The sequence below is a fragment of the Pleurodeles waltl genome, chromosome 4_2 (genome assembly GCF_031143425.1).
Source record: "Pleurodeles waltl isolate 20211129_DDA chromosome 4_2, aPleWal1.hap1.20221129, whole genome shotgun sequence".
In the NCBI taxonomy this organism is placed as follows: domain Eukaryota; kingdom Metazoa; phylum Chordata; class Amphibia; order Caudata; family Salamandridae; genus Pleurodeles; species Pleurodeles waltl.
The window spans coordinates 555,401,617-555,429,413 of NC_090443.1; the positions used below are offsets into that span (position 1 = coordinate 555,401,617).

The following is a 27,797-nucleotide window of genomic DNA, read 5'->3' on the forward strand; positions in this document are numbered from 1 at the left end:
CCTGCAGCAAACTATGAGTTACTAAATCTTACTTCTTTAAAAATACTTTTATTTTTCTTCCTATGTCTCACAGTTAAACATTAACAGACAGAACCTTTAATCATGTAATAAGGAAGGCGTAGACAGTGACCTATACAAGACAACATTGTTGGCTCTGCAAGGACATTGGAATCACTTATTATAGACCGGTACTTTGTGTGAACAAATGTGAGATGTCACAAGGATCAAGGGGTTGTTACCAGGAAATGATGCAACCTTACCCTTGCAAGCATCCTCAGTATCAGAACTCAGTGCCTGACCACTTCTTCCTAAACTGTCATAATATGTATGCTCCAGTGTGAAACTATTCCTAGTTTTTGCTTTCAAGTGCTACAAAGCAGATTCTTGGTGATAAATATAGACTGAGACAATGTTGAGGACTTACCGGCATTCTCCTCTCCAATGGTCATTAAAGACAATGAACCTTTCATGCTCCTACCCTCCGGTTTTGGCACACCGGGTGGCACTGGCACTTCATGTACAGACATGATGAGGGAGAGTTGGGACCAACGTCGTCAACCGTTCCAGAAACAGAGGATGTTTAACAAACACTGTTTAAAGAGAAGGCCTGTGGAGGGAAACATACACTAAGTTGGTAGACAGAAGACTTGTGCAACAGACACAAAAATCGCTACGGGGACAGGAAGCAAAATGATAAGTGTGTAGAAGAGCTGCAAAACAAGAGCCACAGAAACAGGATTTTGTCAAGAGATTACAGGTTATTGCAGGAGTAAACCACAGAGATGCAGAGGCCAGAGTTTATTGACTGCCAGTAAGAGTGCACCAAATAGCAACACTGACAGCACTAAACAATGACAGGAGAGCACAGAATTAGGACAGAACTAGAAAGAAGAGCAGCAGGATTGGGAGTGCACAGTAGAAAACCAGAGGATGGAAAGAGCAGTAGGGGCAGTACTTTGAGACAACAGTAACAGGGTAAAAGTCTTGTGTCTTAAGACTCTGGATCTCAATTGTTTTCCTTTCTCAAGTTGAAAATAAGACTGACAGCTACTTCAATACAGTGTAGTGAATGAATTGTGCAAGATGAGAATATAACTATAATCATTGACAATTTCTACAGCCTTTCTCTGAAAACTAGAAAACAGCTAATCATTTTGCAGCAATGAACCTGATGTGGCAGAGGATGCTGGTGGTAAAACGGAAACAGAAGAGCCTTCATTAATCTTAGTGTTTGCCTTCCATGTCATATACTACCAAATTCCTATTCCCAAGCATGTCTTCAGCCCTACCTCAGTAGCAGAAAGACATACATCTAATTGAGTTCTATGGACTCTGCCTTTATGCGCAAACTCAAAGCTAAAGTCATCTCCAAACATGGATGATGAATATGTGAACAACTTTAAGAACACACCTTGATCAGTAGGACTATCATCCTCATTGTATTAAGATCATGAGCACTCAATCTTGATGCTAACGTGGAGCACAAAGAATTAATCTTTAGTTACTTATCTGTCATTCAATAAGTTTCAAAATACATTCCCATGGGCTATGTAGATCTTTCACGTCGTCTCCCACTGAGCACAAAGACCCTGCTCATCCATTAGAGGATCACACAGCCTTCCCTAAGCCTTCAATTCACTTGTCAGCGTATTCAAACTCACCACTGACAGAAAGAGGGTATAGTACTATACATCTGTTTTTGCCTCATACACAAAGCTTGGGAGGCCCCATCCCTCTTCAAGTGCTACTTTTAAGCTAGACACCAGATGGAGTCAAACATTATGCAATTCCCTAGTACCTTTTACCAGTAAATGCTAAGAGGTTGAAGGCTTTACTAAGCTCACTGAGTTGCCTGGCAATGTTTCTCTTCTGCTTGCTACGCCACAGACCTTTTGTGTGTGGGCACATTTGTCTCCTGCAGGTACCCAGTTAGCATTGTGGGCTGGTTTTACACACATGACAGTTTTCTTTACCCCTTTGCGAATTCACATGAACTTGATATGGCCAAGCAGATCAGATGGTTGTTCGATCAGTGACCCTCCGGGCCTCCCCCCTTGATTTCTCCCCCCCCAGCGCCTTGAGACCCTCACGGGTGAGTAGCGCGCTCTACAAATATTTTGATTCATTGATTGATTGATTTGTAATGTTTATGGACTGGCAATCAACGGCAGACATTTTGTTCCGTTATTACTCACATTGCAGAATAACACTGCTTTTTTCCTTTCAGTTGTTTACCAGTTAGATACACATCTTAGCTCCCATTTTTGTTTCCTTGGGCCTCTGGCAATCTTTCTCCATAGTTTTGTTAGGACCATATTATACTTTTGTTTCATGGAAGATTTTTAACTCTTAGTGGACTGTCAAGTGGTCTATCATTATACATTTATTTATGTATTTGACTATTAAGCATTTTTAACACAGGTCCTTTCTCAAGTTAAATTTAGACAGATCTTTTTTACATAAGAAAGAGGGTATGATGATCTTTAAAGAATGGGCAGTGGGTGAATGTGCAGTCTGAACTGAGGAGTAAACTCTTAAACCACTTCTGACCCTGCATGTTGTGAAGAAACACATTTTAAAACAACACCTTCTAAAAGCATGAACTCTTCTGGTTTGTGGGAGATGTAGAGAATAGGGGAGAAAGGTGGGGTTTCTGGTTTAAAAACAATTCATGATAGCAACCACTAGGTAAAGTTTTGTAAGGTCTTGAAAAAAGGTTAGGTGGATCTGCTACACAGGTTGCAAGAAAGAGCCATTTCAAAGGACAGGTGAAATGCCAGAAATGTGGGCAGAAATAAAGTATTTTGTTTGGTGCAGGGCAGCACAAGTGCGGAAGCTGAAATCAATATCTGCATTTTGACATCAAAGAACACAGCTGTCTGATTAGTTCCTCTTATGATGATGACTCAGGCCTGCAGCCTGCGGATATCCAGAAGCAGACCAATAAGGGGTCAAAGCAGCTGGCAATTCAGGACCCAGAGCGTTAACTTTCTTTTTTAATCCTTGATGGTCACCAACATCCAAACACCGCAGGAATAGCTTTTCTTGGAAACTAAGCTCCTTACACCCATCTCAAGGTAAATTTGAAAGTCGAATGATCAGATCTTCTCAACTTTAGAATGGCAATGACACTGAAATTGCTATCTGGGTAATTGCTTTCCTGGTTCAGCAGGAGGGCAGAGATTCTAGAAAAGGGATTACCCACAAACTCAACAAAGGCTTCTTGTCCTAAAAAAGGGCCACAACCAATGTCTTCAATATGGCAAGAAACACCAGAATAGTAGTTAATGTTGCAGACTTTAGCAATGTGACTTACTTCTAGCTTTTACGCATTGGTGGTGTGTTCTTCTTAAAACTGACTCAAACTTTGTAGAGCTGGCTTTCAAAAAATGTAGCTGTTAAGGTAGGCAGTCTGCTGATTGGTCATTAGTCCCTCTCATCCATCCCTCTTCTCCCTCATCCATTAGTCTACATGGATGTAGATATCTACAGGGAAAGCAGTTCCTAGCAAAACTGATAGCAGGGGTTTGTGTGCTTATCCAGCAGTGAATTTCACAATTAACTCCCTAATCTTTTGGAATCCAGAAGAGATAAAACCTTCAAGCAGTCTACCAACATCTTTCTGAAAAGTTAAAATGCCTCTACAGCGCACTGCAGAACAGCTCAAACCACACTGAAGTTTAATAGCAGTAGGCAATATACGTTTGAATAATCACCCTGACGACCAGGGCTGCACACACTTTGCAAGACGGGACAGGAACAGGCTCCAGATTATGCAGATCCTTTGATGCAAAGTGGTGCAAAGGGATACCAAAGAGAGTTTTATGTTTTATAAGTTCTATTGCCCCAAAAACAACCATACAATTTTAAAGACAATGGCTTAATAGTCAGAAGTTCACACACTAGGAAAAGTCGACCACTTTATAGTTTTCCAATACAACTACGTATTTTTAAACTATTGCATTCATGCTGGAAAGGAGTACAATTGTGGCATGCTGCTGGTACATAAACTACACCACATAAATAGGTGCATTATTTACAGCTATTGCAAAACAGAGGGCATTAATGTTCTTGGGAAGAATTTAAGAAGGGGCTGGGTGGTACGTAGGGGCATATATTTACAAAAAAAAGAAATTGGCATTTTCAGTTCAATAACTTCATACATTATCAAATTAGCAGGGGATATTGTGATTCAATTTAGGGGCATATTTATGAGAGCTTTACATCATGCTTGTACCACGCAATGTGGTACATGTGTGACACAATCCTCTAAGTCCGATTTTTGAAGCCATACCAAGCCACTTTGCGCAAATCGCTGCATTGCATTACTCTGTGCATGGGAAGCATTCTATGAGCGTTGCATGGGTGTTTCCATGCAACTTCCATGGCTTTTGACGCATTCCCGGATTTACCAAACCAGATAAGCCTGGGAATGTGCCAAAATGCTATGCATCCCCAGGAGCGCTGTAATGACGATAAATATATGTATTTCTCCTTGTTACTTCCTCTATCAATGTGTGCTGCATTCTGCAGCAAACAAGGATAGAGGAATATCTCTGCAAGGATTGTTTTGGTGCAGGTAGGTGCCTTTTAATGCACAAAAACAATCTTGCATACATTGCAGGCACCCTTGAACCATGGTGCAAGGATGCCTGTGTTGGTGCTATATACAGCCCATTGTGAGCCAGTGTAAGGTGAAAGGGCAGGAATGCACTGTATGCCTTAAATCTGGCACATTCCTGCCCTTTTCCAGTGATGCAGTGCAGCACAGCAAGTTTACTTGCTGCGCTACACTGCACCACTTTCCCATAAATATGGGCCTTAGACTTTATGTGAAAACACATACTGTCCTCTTTTGTGGGAAAGGGAAAGAAAAGGAGAGTGACTTGCCTTTCCTCTGTTTTTGGTTTTCTCTGTCCCTTGGTGCTTTACCTGTGGCCAGCTCAAGATCAAGATACACAATGTGAATGATTATTCTTGGCACCAGAGTACCCAGGGCAAATGATACACTTTAAATTTATGTAAAACAACACAATACAAAAATAGATTGTAAAACTATACAATTAAAAAAGTGATGGCTATCAAGTATAAACTGCGAATTATACACACAACTACATTCCCCTTTCCCTAACCTGTTTCCCACCCCCTTACCCTACCTCTAACCTTTTTTACACTATACTATAATGGCTCTGCTATTTTATGGGGCATACCTATCTACGCCACCCATTTTCTGTGCCACTCTTCTCTGCATCGTCGTCTTACATCACCAGTTACACTTTCCATTACTCTAACCCTAACACAAACCCTAAAGTTCATCAAACTTTAACCCAATAATGTGTTCCATGCCTAACTCTCACTTCAATCCTTACCCCATCCTTAACCAATACACCTTATCTTACATCATCACTCAAACCACACCTTGAGCCTAACTCTAATATACGAATACAACTTAAACCCAAACCTGAACTTCTCCCTCACCCTAATCCATGCATCATTTTGACTTTTCTCTTTTTTGAACTTTCTACTTTTGTAGTCTAATATTCTATTTTTCTGTCTTTTTGCTCTACTTTTTTGCTTAGCTACCTTTTTTATTTTGGACTTCTGTTGCAAACCACGTTTTATGCAATCCTAAATACAAACATACAGTTTTCCTACTTCAGAGGTTAAGGTTTATAGGGGATTTTAAGAAATGTAATTTACTCCCATCTTAAAGTAAACATTTTCCGAGTTTCATAGTGGAAACCATGGAGGCTGTCCTGGGTTTGACCAGAGAGAAGCTGAAACTGATAAGGACCAAATGTGCATTGATTCGGGAAAGGCTATTGGCTATTGAGGGTTGTAGCTCCGTCAAGGGAAATGCTGTCAGATCTCATTTTCCTGATACAATTACTGAGTCCTTCAGAGTTTCAACGAACACCACTTTTAGATGCATCAACAGTATTCACAGTTTCTTCAAAATGATAAAGAATGCTCAAGATGAATGCCTTCTCCGACACACATGCAGACTTGGAACAGGAAGTCCATATTTGGACACCAAATAGGAACCAGTCAACTATGTTTAGATGCTTGTCTTGGTAAGACTGTGATGGGTTCGGAGTGAAGTGAATGCATGAGCTGAATAACCTTTATATCAATTATTTTAAGCTACTGACATGCTTGTTCTCCTTAAGCAGCCTATTTAGAAACAATCAGACAACTGAAGTCTCTTGAGGATAGAAAAGGTGCCTATAATAAGGTACATAAGGGCCCTGGTGGCTTGAGTTGATGGATTTCACTGGAGATTTTGCCCATTATGGCATTATTGCATACACAATAACATTATCTTCAAGTGGAGCACCCTACAGGTTCGTTCAATATAGTGGTGCAGTGCACTGTCACTCAAAGAATGTAAGCAACTGGATGTGGGACAGGGATGGTTTTCTTACAGACCCAAGATGTTTGGGGTGCCTTAAGAATGTTGTCTTTGTGAGTCGCTCCCATAGAGAGGTTCCGTAGTATTTTAGCACACAATAGGACACAGAGGTAACTAGATGCTTGCTTTCTACCAAGATTAGTTAGGCCTACGTCCTTAAATATTCTCTCCGAGATGATAAATGCATTTTAGAGAGGCCTTCAGAGTACTCTCTACTGCATGCTGTTTTCTCATTCATTCTGTAAGTTTTAATTGGTTACTGCTTTATTTAATGCCATCAAGGTCCCTGGTGGTCTGAAAGATTACTGAGAACCTGGTTTTGCCAGGGTTCCAGGAGATATGTCAGTCAACATTAAGAAGTTTAGTTTCAGACGTCTTCATCATTCTACACTTGAGAGCAGCAATTACAATGGTTTCTGCTCAGTTTCTAAATATATAGACTTGTTAATGCTTTCTGCTTAGTAGTTGATTGATTGATCTTTGTTTCCTAACTTTCAGCAGAAAAGGACAGTAAGAAAAAAACTGTACAGTATTTGCCTCAATGTATTTAAGAAAAGAGTGATTTCCTTGCATGACTCAAATGTTCAACATCGCTATTCCTTATGTGTGTTTGGTACACTAGATGTGATATTTCTAATCACACTGCCTGGATCATATTACCTCAATATTGTATACTCAAACATTTTTAACCATGTTTGGTCTATACGTGATGTAAAGTTTAATCTTTCAATTTATTATAAACTATTTACACTTCAAGCAACTCGACAATTTATTCCAATTAAAGTTGAACTTGATTTCCAGGTGGATCGCAGGTGCCCCCAAAGAAATATGTGTCCTTGGTATCTCATGGGCTTTCTCTTAGAAGCACAGAACACTCCTAGGACTAGAAAGAGAAGGTCAGAGTGAAACAGACAAAGAGGAGCATTACTAGTTGGCTAAGAAGGACGTCAGGTAGAAGATCCTTACATAAAACGATTTTGTAAAACAAAATGTAGTCAAAATGTCCAGTTTCCAATCCAGTAACTAAGGCCCTGCATATGGCTTGCTGCCAAAAGATCACATCACTAGAAACTGGCATTACAATGCATCCTGGGAGAAGATATGCCTGTTCTGCCATGCATCTTCTCTGTGGGGAGACATCTGTCCAAACATGACTTGTTACATTTTCAAACTGTGAAGATGCATCTTAACTGATTGGAAGTTGGCTGCTGCCCAACAAAACAAAAAAACATAAGCTGGACCCTACTCTAGCAATTTGAAGTGCTTTACTAAGACACATCTGCGAGGACACTGCAAAGATGGTTTCTAAACATGAGACACATTTTATTAAGGCTATGGCACATAGTGATCTCCTGTTGAAGTTTTGTCTGCCTGAAATGCTGCTGCTGACCTTGTCTCTGTGGAAGTCCAAGCAAATTAAAAGTGTGCCAACACATGGAGCCACAAGCCATGTCTAGCTTTCCCCAAAGACTAGAGAAAGGTTGTGCAACAACAAACAAGTTTGAGGAAGGTGAGTGGTGATTCCAAAAAGCACACAACCTATCTGTGCATACATTTACTGACTTCAACTTTGTGGTGCTCCACTTCCAAATACTATAGACTCCATGTGCCAAACAGCCTCCATCTGTGATACCACTAACCACACGCCCAGGACCACGTGTGACCTGGGTGCTGGAAAAAGCATACCAACCTACGACTGTGAATTCCAGGAACCGTACTGGTTGTGCGATGTCCAGGAAAGTACTGGCTTGCATACTACCTTGATTTATACAATGAAGAATGTAAAGCTTGAATCTTGTGTACCCCAAATGCATTGGTGAGCTCACAACATCAATTTTTCCTTACAGTCAGTACTATGCATGACCCACTCCACTACTAGGACCTGCTCTTCCATGATGTGGACTCCCAGACTCACAGCTGCTTGCTCAGCTGGGAGACATCAAACCTAAGTAGTGTGAAAACCCAAACCCTAGATCAGAAGAGAAACTAGGATCTCTGGAGGCAAACAGAAATACTGGGAATGCAGAGATTGAGGAGCTAATGTCTTGCCGAAGGTGGTCACAGGTTTCCTTTATTATATTGTGATTTTGATCCTCAGTTTAGATCACAATTAGTTATCGCAAACACTGTTTTTAGTTGAGGAAGAATATGATAAACATCACAAGGAAGTTGACAATTTGACTCAACGAATAGAAGAAGCAAATTGGGGAGAAATTACTACAAAAAATTACACTATTCTTAACAGTATTTTAGACAGATATGAGGAAGACATAATACAGAGGAAGAATAGGAAGTTTCGTAGAGACTTATATGACTATCAACACGGGAGAGTGTATACGTTCAGTAAGAAATATGATAATTTAAAGGACCTGAACCCTTCTGTGGATCCAATAATCAGTCATGATACTCCTTCTTCATCTGAGGTTGAATCAACAGATGATTCCTTAAACTGCACTTTGAACAGGCCACAAGTGAATTTTTTAGAGGAGGCAAGACGCCATCGCCTGGGAACCTTGCAAGACTCAAGAGGGAAACCACCAGATATTACTCAAGCAATCCCAAGTACCTCAGGCATACAAACCCGAGCTCGGAGCAAAACAACCCTACATTGACTACAGAAAATCTGACTGTGAATTTATCTGCGTATGAACTAACTACCACTGATCAATCTATTCTAAATCGGGGACTGTCCTTCTGTCCAACCCACTCCTGGGATATTACTCAAACCAAAATTGACATGTTTAAATTTATTCGACAACTTAAGCTTAAATCCCTTTTTGCTTCTCTACCTAAACCCACTAGTTCACTACCTTCTACATATTCCTCTCATGACATTACAGTTCAGGACTTATCTGATATCTCGCTCCTTTGTAATCTTTCAAACAGTACTGAATCAGATGCTACACCATCTGTCATTGCCCAAGAACTTGACTTAAATATCAGTCAATATGTTTCTTCTGATCTCCGTACTAAATCTACATTTACTCCTGTTCTCCCGGCGGGCAATTCTATTGATTTGTTTTCAAAAGCAGTACTATGTGACTTAGATCGTGAGTTCAAATGATATAGTGCTCGTCGGAGATACTTACCAACTAATATCCAAAACAAACAGACTCAAGCACTTAAACAGTTAAGAACTAATAATAATATCATCATAAAAGAGGCAGACAAAGGTGGAAATATTGTGATTCTCAATACTGAAGATTACCTTAATGAAGCTTACCGTCAACTCCATGACACAACATGCTATAAAAAGCTCACACATAACCCAACAACAGAAACCCAACAGAAACTGTTTGATCTATTAGAACACTGCCATTCTCATCAGATGTTATCCAGCTCCGAAAAAAACTCTCTCTTTCTTCAATTCCCAACTATTCCGACCTTGTATTTACTTCCGAAAGTTCACAAAACAGGACACCCACCAAAGGGTAGACTAATTATCTCAGGAGTAAATTCCATTTGTTCCAGATTGGGTTCTCTGATTGACAGAGAGCTTCAACCCTTTATGACAAATCTCTTTTCATATGTCAGAGACACCAAAGATATTTTGCAAAAACTTCAAGATATAGAATGGCAACCAGATTTTTTTCTTGCAACTATTGATGTTGTGAGTCTTTACACGTCTATCAAACACAATGATGGCCTTGAAGCTGTGAACAAATGCTTATCTACCAGATCAGTGCAATTATTGACACAGAACACCATGATCCTGGATTTTCTCAAATTCAGCCTTGAAAATAACTATTTTCTCTTTGATGGCAATTTCTATTTACAGCTCAAAGGTACTGCGATGGGGGCAAAATTTGCTCCACCCTACGCATGCATCCTGATGGGAGCTGTGGAAAACTATTGGCTTTGGTCAGATCGCTCCGAACGTTTTATCAAACATGTTATATTTTGGGGGCGATATATAGACGATATTTTGCTTATTTGGCAAGGTTCAGAATTACTTCTTCAACAATTTATTCAGTCCCTCAAACCAAATCCCTGGGATATTGATGTAACTTACCATATCTCCAACTCCTCAATTGAGTACCTTGATCTTTTGATTTATGTTGAGGATAATAAACTTCAGACAAAGTTTTTCCGCAAAACGACATCAGCTAATTCAATTCTCCATGCCACTAGCTGCCACTCCTTTAGTACCATTAGAAACATACCGAAAGGAGAATTCAGACGAGCAAGGCTCAATTGTACAAATATTTCTGACTATGATTACACCTCCTCTGAAATGACCACAAGATTAACACTAAGGGGGTATAATGAGGCCTCTTTAGATACTATTAGAAACGAAGTAAGAAATATGGACCGGAATACACTGCTGAAAACACCCAAAAAAAACAATAAGAACAACTTGATTCGTTTCATTACTACCTTCCATAATGGTCATAAATATATACGCAAATCACTCAGGAAATTCTGGTTTTTACTTTCAAACAACACTTCAATTAACCAAAATATTACTAACTATCCCCAAATTGGTTTCAGGAGGGCACCTAACCTTCGGAATAGACTTTGCCCCTCTTTTCTCCAACCAAGAACTTCTACGACTTTCCTACCCTCTAAACCAAAAGGCTTCTTCATTTGCAGCAAATGTTCTGTATGCAAATTGGGTCGTTCCAAATCCACAACAGTTAATATCAACAATCACATTCATCAGATCGCTGACTTTATTAACTGTGCTAGCACTTATGTTATTTATGCCATCTGGTGTCCTTGCAATCTAACCTACATTGGCAGTACGATTCGGCCACTCAAAACTCGAATCCAGGACATTCAAGCACCACTGGTTGAACACTTTAATAACTGTCATTCACAACAATGTACCTTTACTTTTAGTGGTCTACTACGTATTTCACTCTCCCCGCAAGGCGGTAATAGGGCATTACGACTCCGTCAAGAAGAAAGTCGCCTTATTATTAAATACGATACAGTTAACAAAGGCCTCAACAAAGACTATGAATGGCACTTCTGGCTACTGTAGAAAAATGGCTGCTTCTTGGTTTCACATTTTTTTTATATTGTTTCATTTTAGTTCCTTGCTAAAACTATCAGTATTTGCACTTGTTAGGCAAATGTCTTCTAGTGTTAATATATGAGATAATACTGTTCCAGACAAAATGCTCTTCTTTTCACTGTTATTATCTTTATAAACCACGTTTCTTTCATATCTATATTATTAGTCCCTATTTAGACTCTCTTATATAAGAATCTGATTGAGTTTTTGAACCAGTCCGATTTTCTTTCCTTTTTCCTTGTCTTACATTTCTCTTTTCGTTCTCTAATTTTGTTTTAATTTTCTTACTTTTATGTATCTTCAGGTATGCCTGTTATATATGTTGACATAATAATGATGAGCAAACTCTTAGTTTTTATATTAAGTATTTTTATAACTGTTTCGTTTGACCATATGCAAAGTGTCAAAATGGCGGCCATTTTCTTCCCCTTTTCTTCTAATGCTTATAATAACAACGAGTCCGTCGTCTGTTTCCATCCGGAAACAGAACGACGCTAGGATTCTCCTAGTCGATATAATCCCTGCTTACCGGGAGCGCGACGCTTAACGCGCCGGTCCCGGCTATTGTATGGTTTCTCGCCGAAGAGAATTGGCGTTTTTGACAAAGATAAAAATAGAATCTTCAAGGTAAGGAGCGGTCTCCTTTACATACGGAGACTCCGTTTCTTAGTTTTAGTTCTAGTGGATTTCTTCAATTAACTAACTTACCGCAATGTTAATGAGGTAGTATTTGCGACAAATGAACTCTAAAGAATATCGTGATGAACTTTATGGCTTAAACTCAACCTGTATGTTTAATTAATTACATTATCATGATTAATAAGAGCAATATGACAAAAAAATTATATAAAAATTAAAAAAAAAAATAATAATTGACTATGCTCTAACAACTGCCATACAGTAGCTATATAATGTAACTAATTCATATAATTTATGTATGACTTTTTTTAAGATTCATTTTTGTCTAATTTAAGTGTATTACTAAATGTTTTCACTGGCATTATGCTTTCATGCTCTGGTTCCTTTCTTTTCCTTTTCCTTTTCTTCCTCCTTCTATTTTCTCTTTGGGATTTTAGGTACCTGATATCTCACTATTATCAAAGTGATTTTAGAAATTTCTCATAAACGTCCTTATATCGGTTTTATCTATCGCACAACATAGGTGACTTTTTTCGTAGAAAATTCTGCCGTTTTATTCACACTTCGGTGATTTTAGAACTTCTATCGGTATTTTTCACCATTAGTTTTTCACCAACACTATTAATAGGCTTTTCCTTTGTCTTCTAGCCTTGAGAAACCCCAGTCTTATAATGCCAGAGGGGGCGAAACACATGTTGGCTACTTCTTTTCCTTTCCTCTTGAGCCATTATTTTGGATCTTACTTTTACTGAAGGATACAAAAGTGACTTTTTTTCTTGAACGTTTGGAAGCGTAAAAACAATGCAATAAACTTTGATTTGGATTACTCAAAGAATCTCGAGTGGGGCTTTACCTCTCTTTGATACTGTTTTTAGTTGGATAACATTGGCGTTTGTTTTCTTTAAGAGGATGGTAATCAAACACTTGATTATGAACAGCAGAGTGACCATAAACATAATAGGACAACAATTTGGGTATTGAGTGGTGCTGATTTGCACTGATTGTTAATAATCTGGGAGTGTATTGAAATCTGTGATTTTTTCACTGATTCATTCACATTGTACTGTGTATATATTTCATGTGGTTGTTAAAATCTAATTCATTTAACTGAGAACCAGGACTGTCTGAAAGTCCCTCTCTATCCTATTGGTTAAAACTGCATTATACTTTATTTAGTTTCAATACTCGCACCACTTTCATTGAGCTAGGCCTTGACTGCTCGTCCAAGATACCATAATGAGTTCAAAGGATTTAGAGGTTCTCTTTGTGTCTGTCTTACAATAAGTACCAAGCATTCTATTCAGCAGGGAACAATTGAAATCTCACTCTGGTATTGCTAAGTGTTAGAAATGGGGTATTTGGTTGGTAGTCCGGTTACCCCCTGTCCAAGCAAGGACCCTCACTCTAGTCAGGGTAAAGGAGAATCACCCTCAGCTAACCTCCACTAACCCCCTTGGTAGCTTGGCACGAGCACACAGGCTAAACTTCAGAGTGCTAGGTGTAAAGTATTTGTACCAACACACACGGTAATTCAAGGAAAACACTATAACATGACACAACACAGGTTTAGAAAAATAGAAAATATTTATCTAAACAAAACATGACCAAAACGAAAAAAATCCACAATACACAAGTACAGTTATCAATAAAAATGCAAAAAGAGTCTTCATGTAATTTTAAACACAACACTAATGGTGTTAGTGTGAAAATGTACCTGGGTGCGTCAAAAATAACCCTGCACAGGTGAGTGTGTGTTAAAAAGGGCTTGCAATGCATCAATATCACTCACGAGCGAGACCGTGCATCGTTTCTCCTTCAGTTGAGTCAGCATGCGTCATTTCTTCTCTCCACAGGAGAGAAATGCGTCGATTCGAACCGCATTCTCGGGTCCAGGCAGGCCTTGCGTCGTTTTTGCACGCCCAGTGATGTTTGCATCAGAAATCCTGCCGCACAATGATCCGAAAACCACGCAGCGCGGGTTGAGAATTCACCAGCCTCCGTCAGCGATGCTGCGCATCGTTTCCCCAACCGCGGGCGTCGATATTCCGGTCGTATTGCAGGCGAGTGTCGATTTTCAGCCGCGAAGCTGGCGGTGCGTGATTTTTCAGCCACAGATCGGAGTCGAGTCTATCGTTTCCCCACACAGCGGTTAGTGCGTGGATTTCTCACTCTTGGGCTGCCAGCTTCTCCTTTCAGGGTCCCAGGAACTGCATGGGCACCACTTGGCAGAGTAGGAGTCCCAGCAGAGGCTCCAGGTGCTGGCAGAGAGAAGTCAAGGAAGGCAACACAAAGTCCAGTCTTTGTCCTCTAGCACAGGCAGAAGCAGCAACTGCAGGATAGCTCCACAAAGCATAGTCAGAGGCAGTCAGCTCTTCTAAAGGCAGAAGTTCCTCTTGTTTTCCAGAAGTGTTCTAAAGTCTGTGGTTTTTAGGTGCCCTTCTTATACCCATTTTGCCCTTTGAAGTGGGCTTACTTCAAAGAAAAGTATCTTGTGTTTGTGAAATCCTGCCTTGCCCAGGTCAGGCCCCAGACACACACCAGGGGGTTGGAGGCTGCATTGTGTGAGGGCAGGTACAGCCCTTTCAGGTGTGAGCGACCACTCCTTCCCTCCCTCCTAGCACAGATGGCTCATCAGGAAATGCAGACTACACCGCAGCTCCCTTTGTGTCACTGTCTAGTGAGAGGTGCAACCAGCCCAACTGTCCAACTGACCCAGACAAGGAATCCACAAACAGGCAGAGTCACAGAAATGGTTTAAGCAAAACAATGCTCACTTTCTAAAAGTGGCATTTTCAAACACACAATCTTAAAATCAACTTTACTAAAAGATGTATTTTTAAATTGTGAGCTTAGAGACCCCAAACTCCACATGTCTATCCGCTCCCAAAGGGAATCTACACTTTAATCAGATTTAAAGGTAGCCCCCATGTTAACCTATGAGAGGGAGAGGCCTCGCAACAGTGAAAAACGAACTTGGCAGTATTTCACTGTCAGGGCAAATAAAACACATTAGTATATGTCCTACCTTAATCATACACTGCACTCTGCCCTTGGGACTACCTAGGGTCTACCTTAGGGGTGCCTTACATGTAGGAAAAGGGAAAGTTTAGGCCTGACAAGTGGGTACACTTGCCAAGTCGAATTTAAAGTTTAATACTGCACACACAGACACTGCAGTGGCAGGTATGAGCCATGTTTACAGAGCTGCTAAGGTGGGTGGCACAACCAGTGCTGCAGGCCCACTAGTAGCATTTGATTTACAGGCCCTGGGCACCTCTAGTGCACTGTACTAGGGACTTACTAGTAAATCAAATATGCCAATCAAGGATGAACCAATTACATACACATTTTGTATAGGAGCACTTGCACTTTAGCACTGGTTAGCAGTGGTAAAGTGCCCAGAGTAACAAAAACAGCAAAAACAGAGTCCAGCACACATAAACAACCTGGGAAACAGCGGCAAAAAGTTAACGGAGACCACGCCAAGGATGAAAAGTCTAACACTAAGTGATCCGTACAACTTCATGAATTTAGGAAAAGCTTGATAAGTTGTCACACAGCATGTAATCCCCTTCACACGGTAATAAAACTTCCCAGCACGTGCAAAAGCGACTCCGACCTGTGCATTATTTGACACAGTAGAATTTAGTAGGTTTGAGCTACAAATAATTTTGTAATTTGAAAATTAAAAAAAATACAGCAAATATTGACTATTTATCAAATGCAGTAAATGGTTAATTATGTGGAAAACACCTAAGAATTAAAATAATTCCAGATACTAGTTAGCCACTACATGGCAAGATGAGTAGTTCTGGAGTTAAGAACAGTAAATGCATACATACTTTGGCTATATAGTGGTAGGCATTGTAGTGAATCAAATACTTTTGTAGGTCGCCATTTCCTACCTCATCACCAATATATTGATCTACAACCTGAAGTAAATGTTGCCCAAGCAGTAAGTCAAACAGACATATGACTGGAGCTCAACAGATGCCTTACAGTTGGGCTGCGCCTACTAAGGTATCAATTAATGGAAGGGGCTGAATCCTTGCTGTAAGCGGACAAGATAAGGACTGAGTCAGCGTTTCAAGCAGGAGGAAAAGGCTGTGAGGAGGAATAAAGGTGGCTGGATACCCTGACGACCGGAAGACCATTGTCAGGAAGGCTGACACAGTTAGAAACAAATGTTAGGCTCCACTTAATACCCTGCGAGCGAAATCACCGAAACCCCCTTTCATTGGTAATCTCTTTCCAGCATCCACCTTCTGTCATTCTTAGAAGGTGGGCCAGAAATTTGAGTAATAAGTGCTACACACACTATTCCTGTTGATCATTACCACTTGTTTTTGCAGCTGCCAAAATCCAGCAGACAGATCTTCGGTAATTACCAGGAAGTGCAAAGTGTTTTCCTTTCTCCTAGTAGTAATGTTGGATCTCCTGGTAAAGATCAGAGATACTGGCAATGGTGCAGAGAGGAAATATGTTTGGTAACCAGATGACCAGACTTTTTTTTTTGCTCTGCATGGTTAGCGGTAACAGAGGTAAAACTGAAACATTCAAGAGTTTCTAATGGACACTTGAAGTAGGGGAAAGGACGAAAGGGAGTAATGTTATTTATCTCATAGCTGCAAGAGAGATTCAAATGATAGGGCAAGGAAGGTGAGTGAGGCATAGAAGAAAGTAGTGTATTGTTGAGGTGTGAAGGATTATGCCTGTTTTAGACCATGTAAGGATAGGGTGACCTGATGTCGCTATGTCACAGCCCAATGTCGCTATGTCACTGTGACACCATGTCTCCAGTCATTAACATCCCATCTACAAATCAATGTAACCAGATGCACTACTTCAGTTGTTTCCATTCAAGCAAAGAAAGACCTCAACTTTCAGACTGCACAGATATCTGAAATGACAACAAACAACATGAAATGTGGCATCGCCTGGAGTAATCTGGCCATCTCATTAAGGAGAAGAAAGTACTTATTTTACTTATTACTTTATCCTTGCCCTTGCCTCTTCATCGTCCTCTTCTCTTCTTGACTTTTCCTCTCCCCACTTTATGTTGCTTCTTCCTTACTTCTATTGTCCCCTTCATCTCGCTACATGGATTTTGGGCTTCTTTCCAATGTTATTCTTTTGATTTCTATAAAAGATTAACCAGTTACTTAACTTCTGTAATGCACTCTAGCTGCAGAATCTCCACTTTTTTATATTTCCATGCACCAGATTGGATCCAGAAACTTTTCAGCAGGACCTATATGCGCCAGAGTGTGGTGGTGCCTTGCAGCTCTGCACTGAAGCTGTTCCGCCCCATAAATGACGTACGTGGCCAATGTAGGTTCCATTTCGCAAGCTGACATCAGCTCCTTTTTTCCCACCTCCAGTCTCTGATCTGGAACTTCTTCTTGTCTCTCGTAAACATGTTACCTTGATATTCAAAACTTGTGACACAGTGTGCAAGGGATGCCATCCCTTAAAATGACAGGTTCCAAGCCCTGCAGGGACTGTTGCAAATAGCTGTCGGTGATGGATCCCCATAAGGTGTGGCTGTAGTGTATGTGTTTGAGCCTCAACTCCAAGACCTGCAGAGACTGCGTATAGCAGAACCTGAAATCCATGAAGCAACCCAAGGTGAAAATTTATGTTGACAAGTAAAAGAAAACTCAGCACTGGGACCCCTCCAAGTCCTCCAAGTCCTGTTGTGCGTTGATGATTCCCTCCTGATCCCGGAGTCGATGAAGCCCCTCCAGAGGCTGGCCTCGCTCCAAGTCTTCCAGTGAACATAAGAAGTCAAAGTGGAGTTCTGCTGAGCAAATGCGCGGGCAAGTCAACAGTCTTGATCACACTCTCAAAGTCGGTTGACTTCGATTCTGCAGTTCGCTCCGGCACAACCCAAATTTTTAGGGCCTTCAAACACGCTGCATCAGTTTGAACAGTTACGCACATCTATTCTCCAGCTCTTTGGTTCCTTACCGACTTCCTCTAGCACATCTTCGGGCCCCAAGGAGCAGAGAGACTTTCCACCTGCCCTCGGCGCCTGTTGGACCTTTTGAGCCTCTCTTGCCTCCAGCTCCTGTCCGACTGCATTTCCAGTGCCAAAAACAATGCCAGGACTAGGTATGTCAGTGTCATTGCTGTTTTTTCCATCCACGGTGGTGGCCCTGATTGTCCTTTAAGAAGTCGCACCCGAATCCAACTGAGGCACCCATTTCTGCTCTCCACTCCACAAGACAGGCAATATTTTTGCATTCCCTTTTTGGCACAGACTGTGATAACGATTGTGACATAATTAATAAGTTTGCTCAGGATGATAACTGGTATGAGGACTTGTAGGAGACCAGTGGATTAGGCACTTCCCCAGAGACAGCTGTTTTGACTGTCCTCCTGGGCAGACAGGCCACGGACGTATCTGTATCCTGTGCCATGGTCACACTCAGGTGTGGTTGATGTCCTTGATCTCCATCCCCTCCACCCTCAATGTAAAAACTAATGTTCTGATCAGGTCCTGCAGCTGGGCCAGACTTCTTCCAAGCCCCTACTGCCCTTCAATGAGCCTCTGACAGACACCCTTTTGGGAGCCTGAGCCAGTGCAAATTGCCAGTTAATAAACAAATTTCCCAGTGCCACCATCCTGTTCCAGGTGATCTGGCTTTCATGTCCCAGCACCCTTCTCTAGAAAGTCTAGTGATGCAGGCTTTCAGCATGCGTTCCAATCCAAACAATGTTCCTACATCTCTATCGATAGGGAATCAAAACAAGTGGAGACATTCAGTAAGCTCCCTTTTATGTCCACTAGATCAGCCCTGTGCTTTATTAACACTTCCTGTATGTTGGGCTGTTATATTCATTCCCTTTGGGATTCTGTGGCACAAGTCCACCCTGGTGTGATGTAAGATCCTCTTACTGTCCTTTTTCAGGCAATTCAAGATGGTCGTGATGCGGCCAAGTTCACGATTCGTTGTAACTTGGACACCAACAATTCCATCAGTGTACAACTGGCACCAGTGTTGCCATCCACTGCCATGTGTAGCTGTGCTCAACTAGGTTCTCTGGTGTTGTCCAGTCCTCTTTGATGAACATGCCCTTTGATGTGACTTACCTGTTTGGAGACAAGGCTGACTCTGCCCTCAAATGTTTTAAAGAGAGTAAGGTCACCGCTCTCTCTCTCTATGCCTTTCAGCCTGCTTCACCAATCACACTATTTCCAATGCTCCCCTCGTGCCTTTGGCACAGGTATCCCATACTGCCAGCTTGTCCAATCCTCTCAGAAAACTCACAAGTTTTGGGTAAGAGACAGAGGTGCCCACTGCCCCAGTGGCCAAGGTAAGTGTGCCACCTCCCACAGCCCCACATGCTTAAACTATTTAGTATGCCCTTACGGGGTCACAGCTATCCGGTGCAAGGCCAATTCCTCCGATTCCATCCCGGTTGCCAAGTAATCACATCGGACAGGTGGGTCCTACAAATTGTTCACAAAAGTTACCATCCACCCAACGACTGACAGAGGACCATCTCTTCATTTTGTGGGTGGAAGTGGAAGTTCTTTTGGCCAAAGGGGGTGTTGAGAGGCTGCCAACAGTAGGGCATGGTTGTTAATTCCTGCTACTTTGTGGGGACAAAGAAAGGAGGAGGCCTCTGGCCTATTCTTGATCTGTGCCCCCTCATCGCCTTCCATCAGAAGGAGAAATTCAAGAGGCTCGCCCTGAGCCAGATCTTGTCTCCCCTCAGCCCTCGAGACTGGATGGTGGAGTTGGACATGCAGAATGCCTATTTTCACATACCTCTCCTGCCGACCCATTGGTGCTAATTGTCATTTGTAGTGGGAGAGGAGTATTTCCAGTAGCTGTGTTCCACTTAGGTCTCACCAGCGTTCCTTGGGAAAGAGAGTCCAGGACATTCAGACTATGATTCTGATCTTTTAGCTTCAATCCAGGATATCAGTGAAGTTGCTGCTGATGCTGATGACCTCCCCCTCATCTAGCACACCAGGAGGTGAGGAATATGAAATGTGAGGAATCTGCTGCTAGAAGTCTCTAACAGAAGATTAAGCTACTTACCTTAATAAGATCCTAAATCTAGGAATCTGCAATCTGTATACTGATTTGCTTTTGGGGCTCTGGGTCTGGGTGTGGGGGGCAGACAATCTCAAAAGCAAAAGGAAAGTATTTCACTCCCAGGCAGGACAACTCCCACCATACGTAGAGATCTTTACCTGCCTGACAAGGATCTCTCTGCTCTGAAGGTAGTCACTGCTGTGGCAGTTTACTTCACAGTAGTGAGGTTGCCAAGTGAACGCCATGTTCAAATCGCCCCCCTCTGCAAACTTTTTTGTTTAGAGAAAAAAGCCCTCTAATTCTAGAGTTTGTTTTCCCTAAACCAAAATTATATGACCTTTGGGTGGACAGCTAGGGTCACACGGGAGACCCCATCATGGGTGGAGACATACATAGAGGAACTGGGGAAATTCTGTGGCTCGAAAATCAGGGATTTAATTGGTATCTCCAAATTGGATGACCTTATTGAAACCGGAGATCTTATCTCCTTCCAAACTCTCTCGAGAGATTTCCAGCTCAATGACTCGCAGAACTTCAAATACTTGCAACTAAGACATGTATGGAGAGTGGAAGGTATAGACCTGGATCTCCCAGAATATGCACCACAAGAGGGTAAGCTCTAGGGTCCAGATGTAGCAAGCCGTTTGCATGGCGCAAACTGCGAAAAACGCAGTTTGCGCCATGCAAACGGCCTCACGCGATGCTCATTCCCAAATTGCGAGTCGGTACCTACTCGCAATTTGGGAATGCGACTCGCAAATAGGAAGGGGTGTTCCCTTCCTATTTGCGACTCGCATCGCAATTTAGACTTGCTTTGTGACCGCGAATGCGGTCGCAAAGCAACTCGCAGTTACCACCAGTGTCACACTGGTGGTAACTCATTCGCAAAAGGGAATGGGTCCCCATGGGACCCCTTCCCCTTTGTGAATGTCGAAAAAAATATTTTTTCAGAGCAGGCAGTGGTCCTATGGACCACTGCCTACTCTGAAAAAAACGAAACCAAATGGTTTCGGTATTTATTTCCTTTTGCAACTCGTTTTCCTTTAAGGAAAACGGGCTGCAAAATGAAAAAAAAACTGCTTTATTTAAAAAGCAGTCACAGACATGGAGGTCTGTTGACTACAGCAGGCCACCATCCCTGTGAGTGCAGGGACTCGCTATGGGGTCGCAAAATGCGACCCACCTCATGAATATTGATGAGGTGGGTCTTTGCGACCTCATAGCGAGTCGCAGAAGGTGTCTGAGACACAATTCTGCATCCAATTTTGCGACTTGCAAATTGCGAGTCGCTCAGACTCGCAATTTGCAAGTCGCAAAATCGGATTTTGCTACATCTGGCCCTTAATGAGGTAAGTGATGGAAAAGGCAGTTTCCCCAGTATACAAAGCCATTAATAACATTGCACCAGATACCCTTAAAAAAACTGCGAACTAAGGGCGTGATGCATTTTTTTACGCAAAAGCGGCACAAATTTACAGAATCTAATTACATTTTGTAGGTTTGCGCCGCTTTTGCGTCAATAAATGATGTAAAGGCGGCGCTAACTTTTCATAAATCAAGACCTAAGTGGGAATTGAAATTGGGGGAGCTGGAGGACCTTGATTGGGAGGCAGCCTTAATGCACCCGAAAGAAGTGGAAATCAAATCCAGACTAAAGCTCATTCAACTCAAAATTCTATATCAGGTCTACTTTGACCAGGTGAGACTCCACAAAATCGGAAGGGCAGAGTCCCCAGATTGCCTGAGGTGTAGAGGGACAAGGAGAGCCTTCTTCCATATCCTGTGAACCTGTCTGATCATACACGCCTACTGGAGAGAGTTATACAAGAGTTGGGCAGGGTTGTGGGGGCGACAGTCCCCCGGGATCCAAAAAATGTACTGCTGGGTATACCTAATTGTAGGAAGTTGGCTCTGTATATACTATTTCAAAGTAAGAAATAGTGTGCAGAGAGTCCAAGTGTTCCCCTTAGTGGTAAGATAGTGGCAAAAGTAGATAATTCTAATGCTCTATTTTGTGGTAGTGTGGTCGAGCAGTAGGCTTATCAGAGGGTAGTGTTAAGCATTTGTTGTACACACACAAGCAATAAATGAGGAACACAAACTCAAAGACTTACTCCAGGCCAATAGGTTTTTATATTGAAAAATATATTTTCTTAGTTTATTTTAAGAACCACAGGTTCAAGATTTACAGGTAATACTTTAAATGTAAGGTACTTCACTTAGATACTTTAGGAACTTTGAATGAAAACAATATCATGTACAGTCTTTGTAAAAATGGCAATAAGCTATTTTCAAAGTGGACACTGTGCAAAAATCAACAGTTCCTGGGGGAGGTAAGTAAAGGTTAGTTTTGAAGGTAAGTAAAACACTTACAAGTCTCAAGTTTGGGGCATAGGCAGCCCACCGTTGGGGGTTCAAGGCAAACCCGAAGTTACCACACCAGCAGCTCAGGGCTGGTCAGGTGCAGAGGTCACACATAGACGCCTATGGGGAACAGGTGTGCTCCGGTTCCAGTCTGCCAGCAGGTAAGTACTTACGTCCTCAGGGGGCAGACCAAGGGGGTTTTGTAAAGCACCGGGGGGGACACGAGAAGGCACACAAAGTACACCCTCAGCAGCACAGGGGCGGCTGGGTGCAGTGAGCAAAGCAAGCGTCGGGTTTTAGGTTGAAAACAATGAAGAGACCTGGGGGTCACTCTAGCGTTGCAGGCAGGCACCGGGGGGGCTTCTCGGGACAGCCACCACCTGGGCTAGGCAGAGGGTCGTCTGGGGGTCGCTCTTGCACAGAAGTTCAGTTCCTTCAGGTCCTGGGGTCTGCAGGTGCAGTGTTGGTTCCAGACGTCGGGTTCCTTGTTACAGGCAGTCGCGGTCAGGGTGAGCCTCTGGATTCTCTCTGCAGGCGTCACTGTGGGGGCTTAGGGAGTCGTGTCTGGTTACTCACGGGCTCGCAGTCGCCAGGGAGTCCTCCCTGAGGTGTTTGTTTTCTGCAGGTCGAGCCGGGGGCGTCGGGTGCAGAGTGTGAAGTCTCACGCTTCCGGCACGAAACGTGCAGTCTTTGAAAGTTGCTTCTTTGTTGCCAAGAAGTTGCAGGTTTTGAAGAGGGCCGCTGTTCACTGGAGTTTCTTGGTCCTGTAGTCCAGGGCTGTCCTCTGAGGCTTCAGAGGTCGCTGGTCCCTGTCAGATGCGTCGCTGGAGCAGGTTTTCGAAGTAGCAGACAGGCCGGTAGGGCTGGGACCAAATCAGTTGTCGTCTTCCTCCTTCTCTGCAGGCTTGTAGGTCAGCAGTCCTTCTTTCTTCAGGTTGCAGGAATCCTGATTTCCTGGGATCTGGGGAGCCCCTAAATACTGAATTTAGGGGTGTGTTTAGGTCTGGGAGGGAAGTAGCCAATGGCTACTGTCCTTAAGGGTTGCTACACCCTCTCTGTGCCTCCTCCCTGTGGGGAGGGGGGCACATCCCTAATCCTATTGGGGAAATCCTCCAAAGTCAAGATGAGGATTTCTCAAGGCAGGGGTCACCTCAGCTCAGGACACCTTAGGGGCTGTCCTGACTGGTGGGTGAATCCTCCTTATTTTTCTCATTATCTCCTCCAGCCTTGCCGCCAAAAGTGGGGGCAGTGGCCGGAGGGGCGGGCATCTCCACTAGCTGGGATGCCCTGGGGTGCTGTAACAAAAGGGGTGAGCCTTTGAGGCTCACCGCCAGGTGTTACAGTTCCTGCAGGGGGAGGTGAGAAGCACCTCCACCCAGTACAGGCTTTGTTCCTGGCCACAGAGTGACAAAGGCACTCTCCCCATGTAGCCAGCAACATGTCTGGTGTGTGGCAGGCTGGCAGGAACTGGTCAGCCTACACTAGAAGTCGGGTATGTTTTCAGGGGGCATCTCTAAGATGCCCTCTGGGTGTATTTTACAATAAATTGCATCAGTGTGCATTTATTGTGCTGAGAAGTTTGATACCAACTTTCCCAGTTTTCAGGGTACACATTATGGAACTGTGGAGTTCGTGCTTGACAAACTCCCAGACCATATACTCTTATGGCTACCCTGCACTTACAATGTCTAAGGTTTTGCTTAGACACTGTAGGGGCATAGTGCTCATGCACATATGCCCTCACCTGTGGTATAGTGCATCCTGCCGTAGGGCTGTAAGGCCTGCTAGAGGGGTGACTTACCTATGCCACAGGCATTGTGAGGTTGGCATGGTGCTCTGAGGGGAGTGCCATGTCAACTTAGTCATTTTCTCCCCACCAGCACACACAAGCTGGCAAGCAGTGTGCATGTGCTGAGTGAGGGGCCCCTGGGGTGGCATAAGACATGCTGCTTAGAGACCTTCCCTGGCATCAGGGGCCTTGGTACCATGGGTACCAGTTACAAGGGACTTACCTGAGTGCCAGGGTTGTGCCAATTGTGGAGACAAAGGTACAGTTTAGGGAAAGAACACTGGTGCTGGGGCCTGGTTAGCAGGGTCCCAGCACACTTTCAAATCATAACTTAGCATCAGCAAAGGCAAAAGGTTAGGGGGTAACCATGCCAATGAGGCATTTCCTTACACTAATGAAGTGGACATCCCCCGGAAACAAGCTATTTTTCTGTAATCTGGGTCTAGTGGTAGCAAAGAGAGATGTGGAAAAGCACTGGGAAGCCCCTAAGCCACTGACTATATTGGAGTGGAAAAAGGGAATGGACTTGTATATAGCCGCAGAGAATGCCGCTTACAAAACTAGGTGGTACCCACATAAGTTCTGTGAGATCTGAGGCAGGTGGATCAGATACCATCACCTTGACATTGACAAATATTTTACAAAAGAAGAGTATATGACCTCAACACCATGTTTTCCATGCACATGGGGGCCACCTAACATTTTCCCTGCCAGTTTCTGCTATTGTTTGCATTTGTGACGCAAAAAACTCACGACCTTGCCTCTGCCCTTGCTGTGCTTTGCTTCTGATGTCACAAGACCTGCTACAGCTAATTGCCAAGCTAGGTGAGTCAAATACTTTGGTTAACTTAATAGAGCAGGCTTTTAAAAATGACACGGCAAGATGTGTATATATAATGCTCCTCCTGACAATTGGATTTTGAATTCTCTAAAAACAAACCAGCTTTAGCACCAGAACCAGTCCTTTATAATACAAGGTAAGACTGCTACTATAAGGCACCACCGCAAAAAAGTAACAAGCATTTACAATGTAATGGGTCTCATGTTTGCTCGAGCCCAGAGGTGCCCTCCCATGCCCCCAGGGACCCCCCCCCTGTCACCCTTGCCCACCCCAGGAGGACGCCTAAGGATGGAGGGACCCATCCCAGGGAACTTAAGGTAAGTTCAGGTAAGTAATTTTTTTTTTTTTTTTTGTGGCATAGGGGGGCCTGATTTGTGCCCCCCTACATGCCACTATGCCCAATGAGCATGCCCAGGGGACAGAAGTCCCCTGGGCATGGCCATTTGCTAAGACAGGAGTCATTTCAATGGGGGTTGGGAGTAAAAAAAAAATGGCGCAAATCGGGTTGAGGCGAAAATTTTGCCTCAGCCTGACTTGCCCCATTTTTTGGCGCCCAAGCTCCATATTCCCCTACGCCGGCGCTGCCTGGTGTACGTCATTTTTTTTCACGCACACCAGGCAGCTCCGCCGGCTAACGTCATTGAATAAATACGGTGCCCGCATGGCGCTTCAGAATGGTGTTAGCCGGCGTTAGATTTTTTGACGCACAACTGCGTTGGCGCAGTTGTGCGTCGAAAAGTATAAATATGGCCCTAAGTGTTTTCTTACGCTCCCAGCGACCCTCTACACACTACACTAGGCCTGTGGCCCCTTCGTGGTTCGCATTCCACTTTTGGAGTATATGGTTTGTGTTGCCTCTAGGCCTATTTTCTCCTATTGCATTCTATTGTGTTCTACAGTGTTGGCACTACTTTTCTAACTGTTTACTTACCTGATTTTGGTTTGTGTGTATATTTTGTGTATATTACTTACCTCCTAAGGGAGTATATCCTCTGAGATACTTTTGGCATATTGCCAGTAAAATAAAGTACCATTTTTAGTAACTCTGAGTATTGTGTTTCTTATGATATAGTGCTAAGTGATATATGTGGTATAGTAGGAGCTTTGCATGTCTCCTAGTTCAGCCTAAGCTGCTCTGCTATAGCTACCTCTATCAGCCTATGCTGCTAGAAAACTACTGATCTACTAATAAGGGATAACTGGGCCTAGCACAAGGTGTAAGTACCACAAGGTACCCACTGTAGGCCAGGCCAGGCCAGGCCAGCCTCCTACAGTATTTTATTATTTAATCATTTAGGATTTTTTAATGTGCTCTGTTTAACCTTTTGGTTAGTTCAGAACGCAGAAAGGAGTAGGACAACATACATTTTCAAGGGAAAGGCAATGTAGGGGGCAAAACATCCAATCAGGAAGGGTAGGTGTCTATAGCTGATGTTCTGCAAAGGTGGCTCCTAGGAGCTGGAAAATATATTTAAAATGCAAATCTAAATAATTCAGTCTTAGGTTTTTCCTGAAGGGCATAGAAATTGAACCGGTCACAGCAAGCTGAGGGCATTAGGTAGTCTTGAAGTAAGTTGGTCTCTGAAGGTATCTGTCTGTAAAGTGCCACACGGTACAGTACCCAATCTACCTAAAGTTTAGATCAGGCCCTTCACAATGACTGAAAGTTGGCTGGTGAAAAGGAAGGAGTTTATACCTGTGATTGCATAACCTGTTGAGACTCCCAGGCACATACTATTTCTCTGCCTTCATTATTTTATCTTGAGAAACAGTTAAATAACAGCAATTTTTAGTAAGCAAGCAGACATTGATTTGACTACTTCTCTGCTTTTCAGCAAAATAACTCTTATGCTTTGTGCAATATACTGTGACAATTTGTATTCAAAGAAACATATGCAGAGGCAATCCAAGTTTTTAGAAAACTTAGAACATTTCTGCAGGAAAATGCGGTCAATTCTGAAGGTGGATCCTATGAAATCGGCAGAAATTACCGTGAAAGATCATATTGCCTATATCAATGACAATAACAATAGAGAAATGACATCAAACTGTACTCAATCTACTGTTTTTTAAGAGTCATCAATGATGAGAAATGGAATGTTACTGTCAGTAATGCTTTTCTTGGTGGATACTCTACTTTAGAATAAGCAGGGAGGAATCTGGGGACATATAGAGCATCCACCAGAAAGAGCTTTAACAAAGCTATCATCTCACGGATACTTCTGACAGCAGATCCTTCACCTTTAGAATAGATACCAAAGCAGTACCTCCAAAGGTGGAGAGTTTGTGAGATGGGATCTGACCAAAATGTCATGCAGGACTAATGGGCAAAATGCCCCGCCCCGTCAAGTTTATAAAGGTAGTAGTGCTTTGTGATCTTGTGCACGGACACCCATGTTTCAGACTGACAAATGCCCAGAAGAGGCACTCACTGTGCCAACACAAGTAGCATCCTTGGCCCTGGTGGAATGACCCCACAATCCTTCTGGGGACCGCTTCTTGACCAAAGTGTAGCAGCTCTTAATGGAGAGGACTATCCACACAGATAAAGTCCTTTCTGCACCACCTTGCCTTTCTTTGCCCCAGAGAACCTCACAAAGAGCTGATGGTCTACCTGATGGTCTTTGGTGCAATCAATCTAAAAGATCAATGCTCATTTAGGCTGAGCTGATATAGTCTCT

At 42.8% G+C, this 27,797-nt stretch overlaps 1 protein-coding gene across 2 annotated transcripts in view; it reads right to left on the minus strand.

Annotated features, from left to right (window-relative positions):
* Positions 1-27,797, minus strand: part of AXDND1 (axonemal dynein light chain domain containing 1) — a 342,044-nt gene that overhangs the window by 305,861 nt on the left and 8,386 nt on the right. For both annotated transcript variants that reach the window (XM_069232100.1, XM_069232101.1), the window contains exon 2: positions 425-607. In XM_069232100.1, coding sequence (XP_069088201.1) covers positions 425-527 — 103 coding nt within the window. In that variant the 5' untranslated portion in view covers positions 528-607. The remainder of the gene's footprint in view (positions 1-424; positions 608-27,797) is intronic.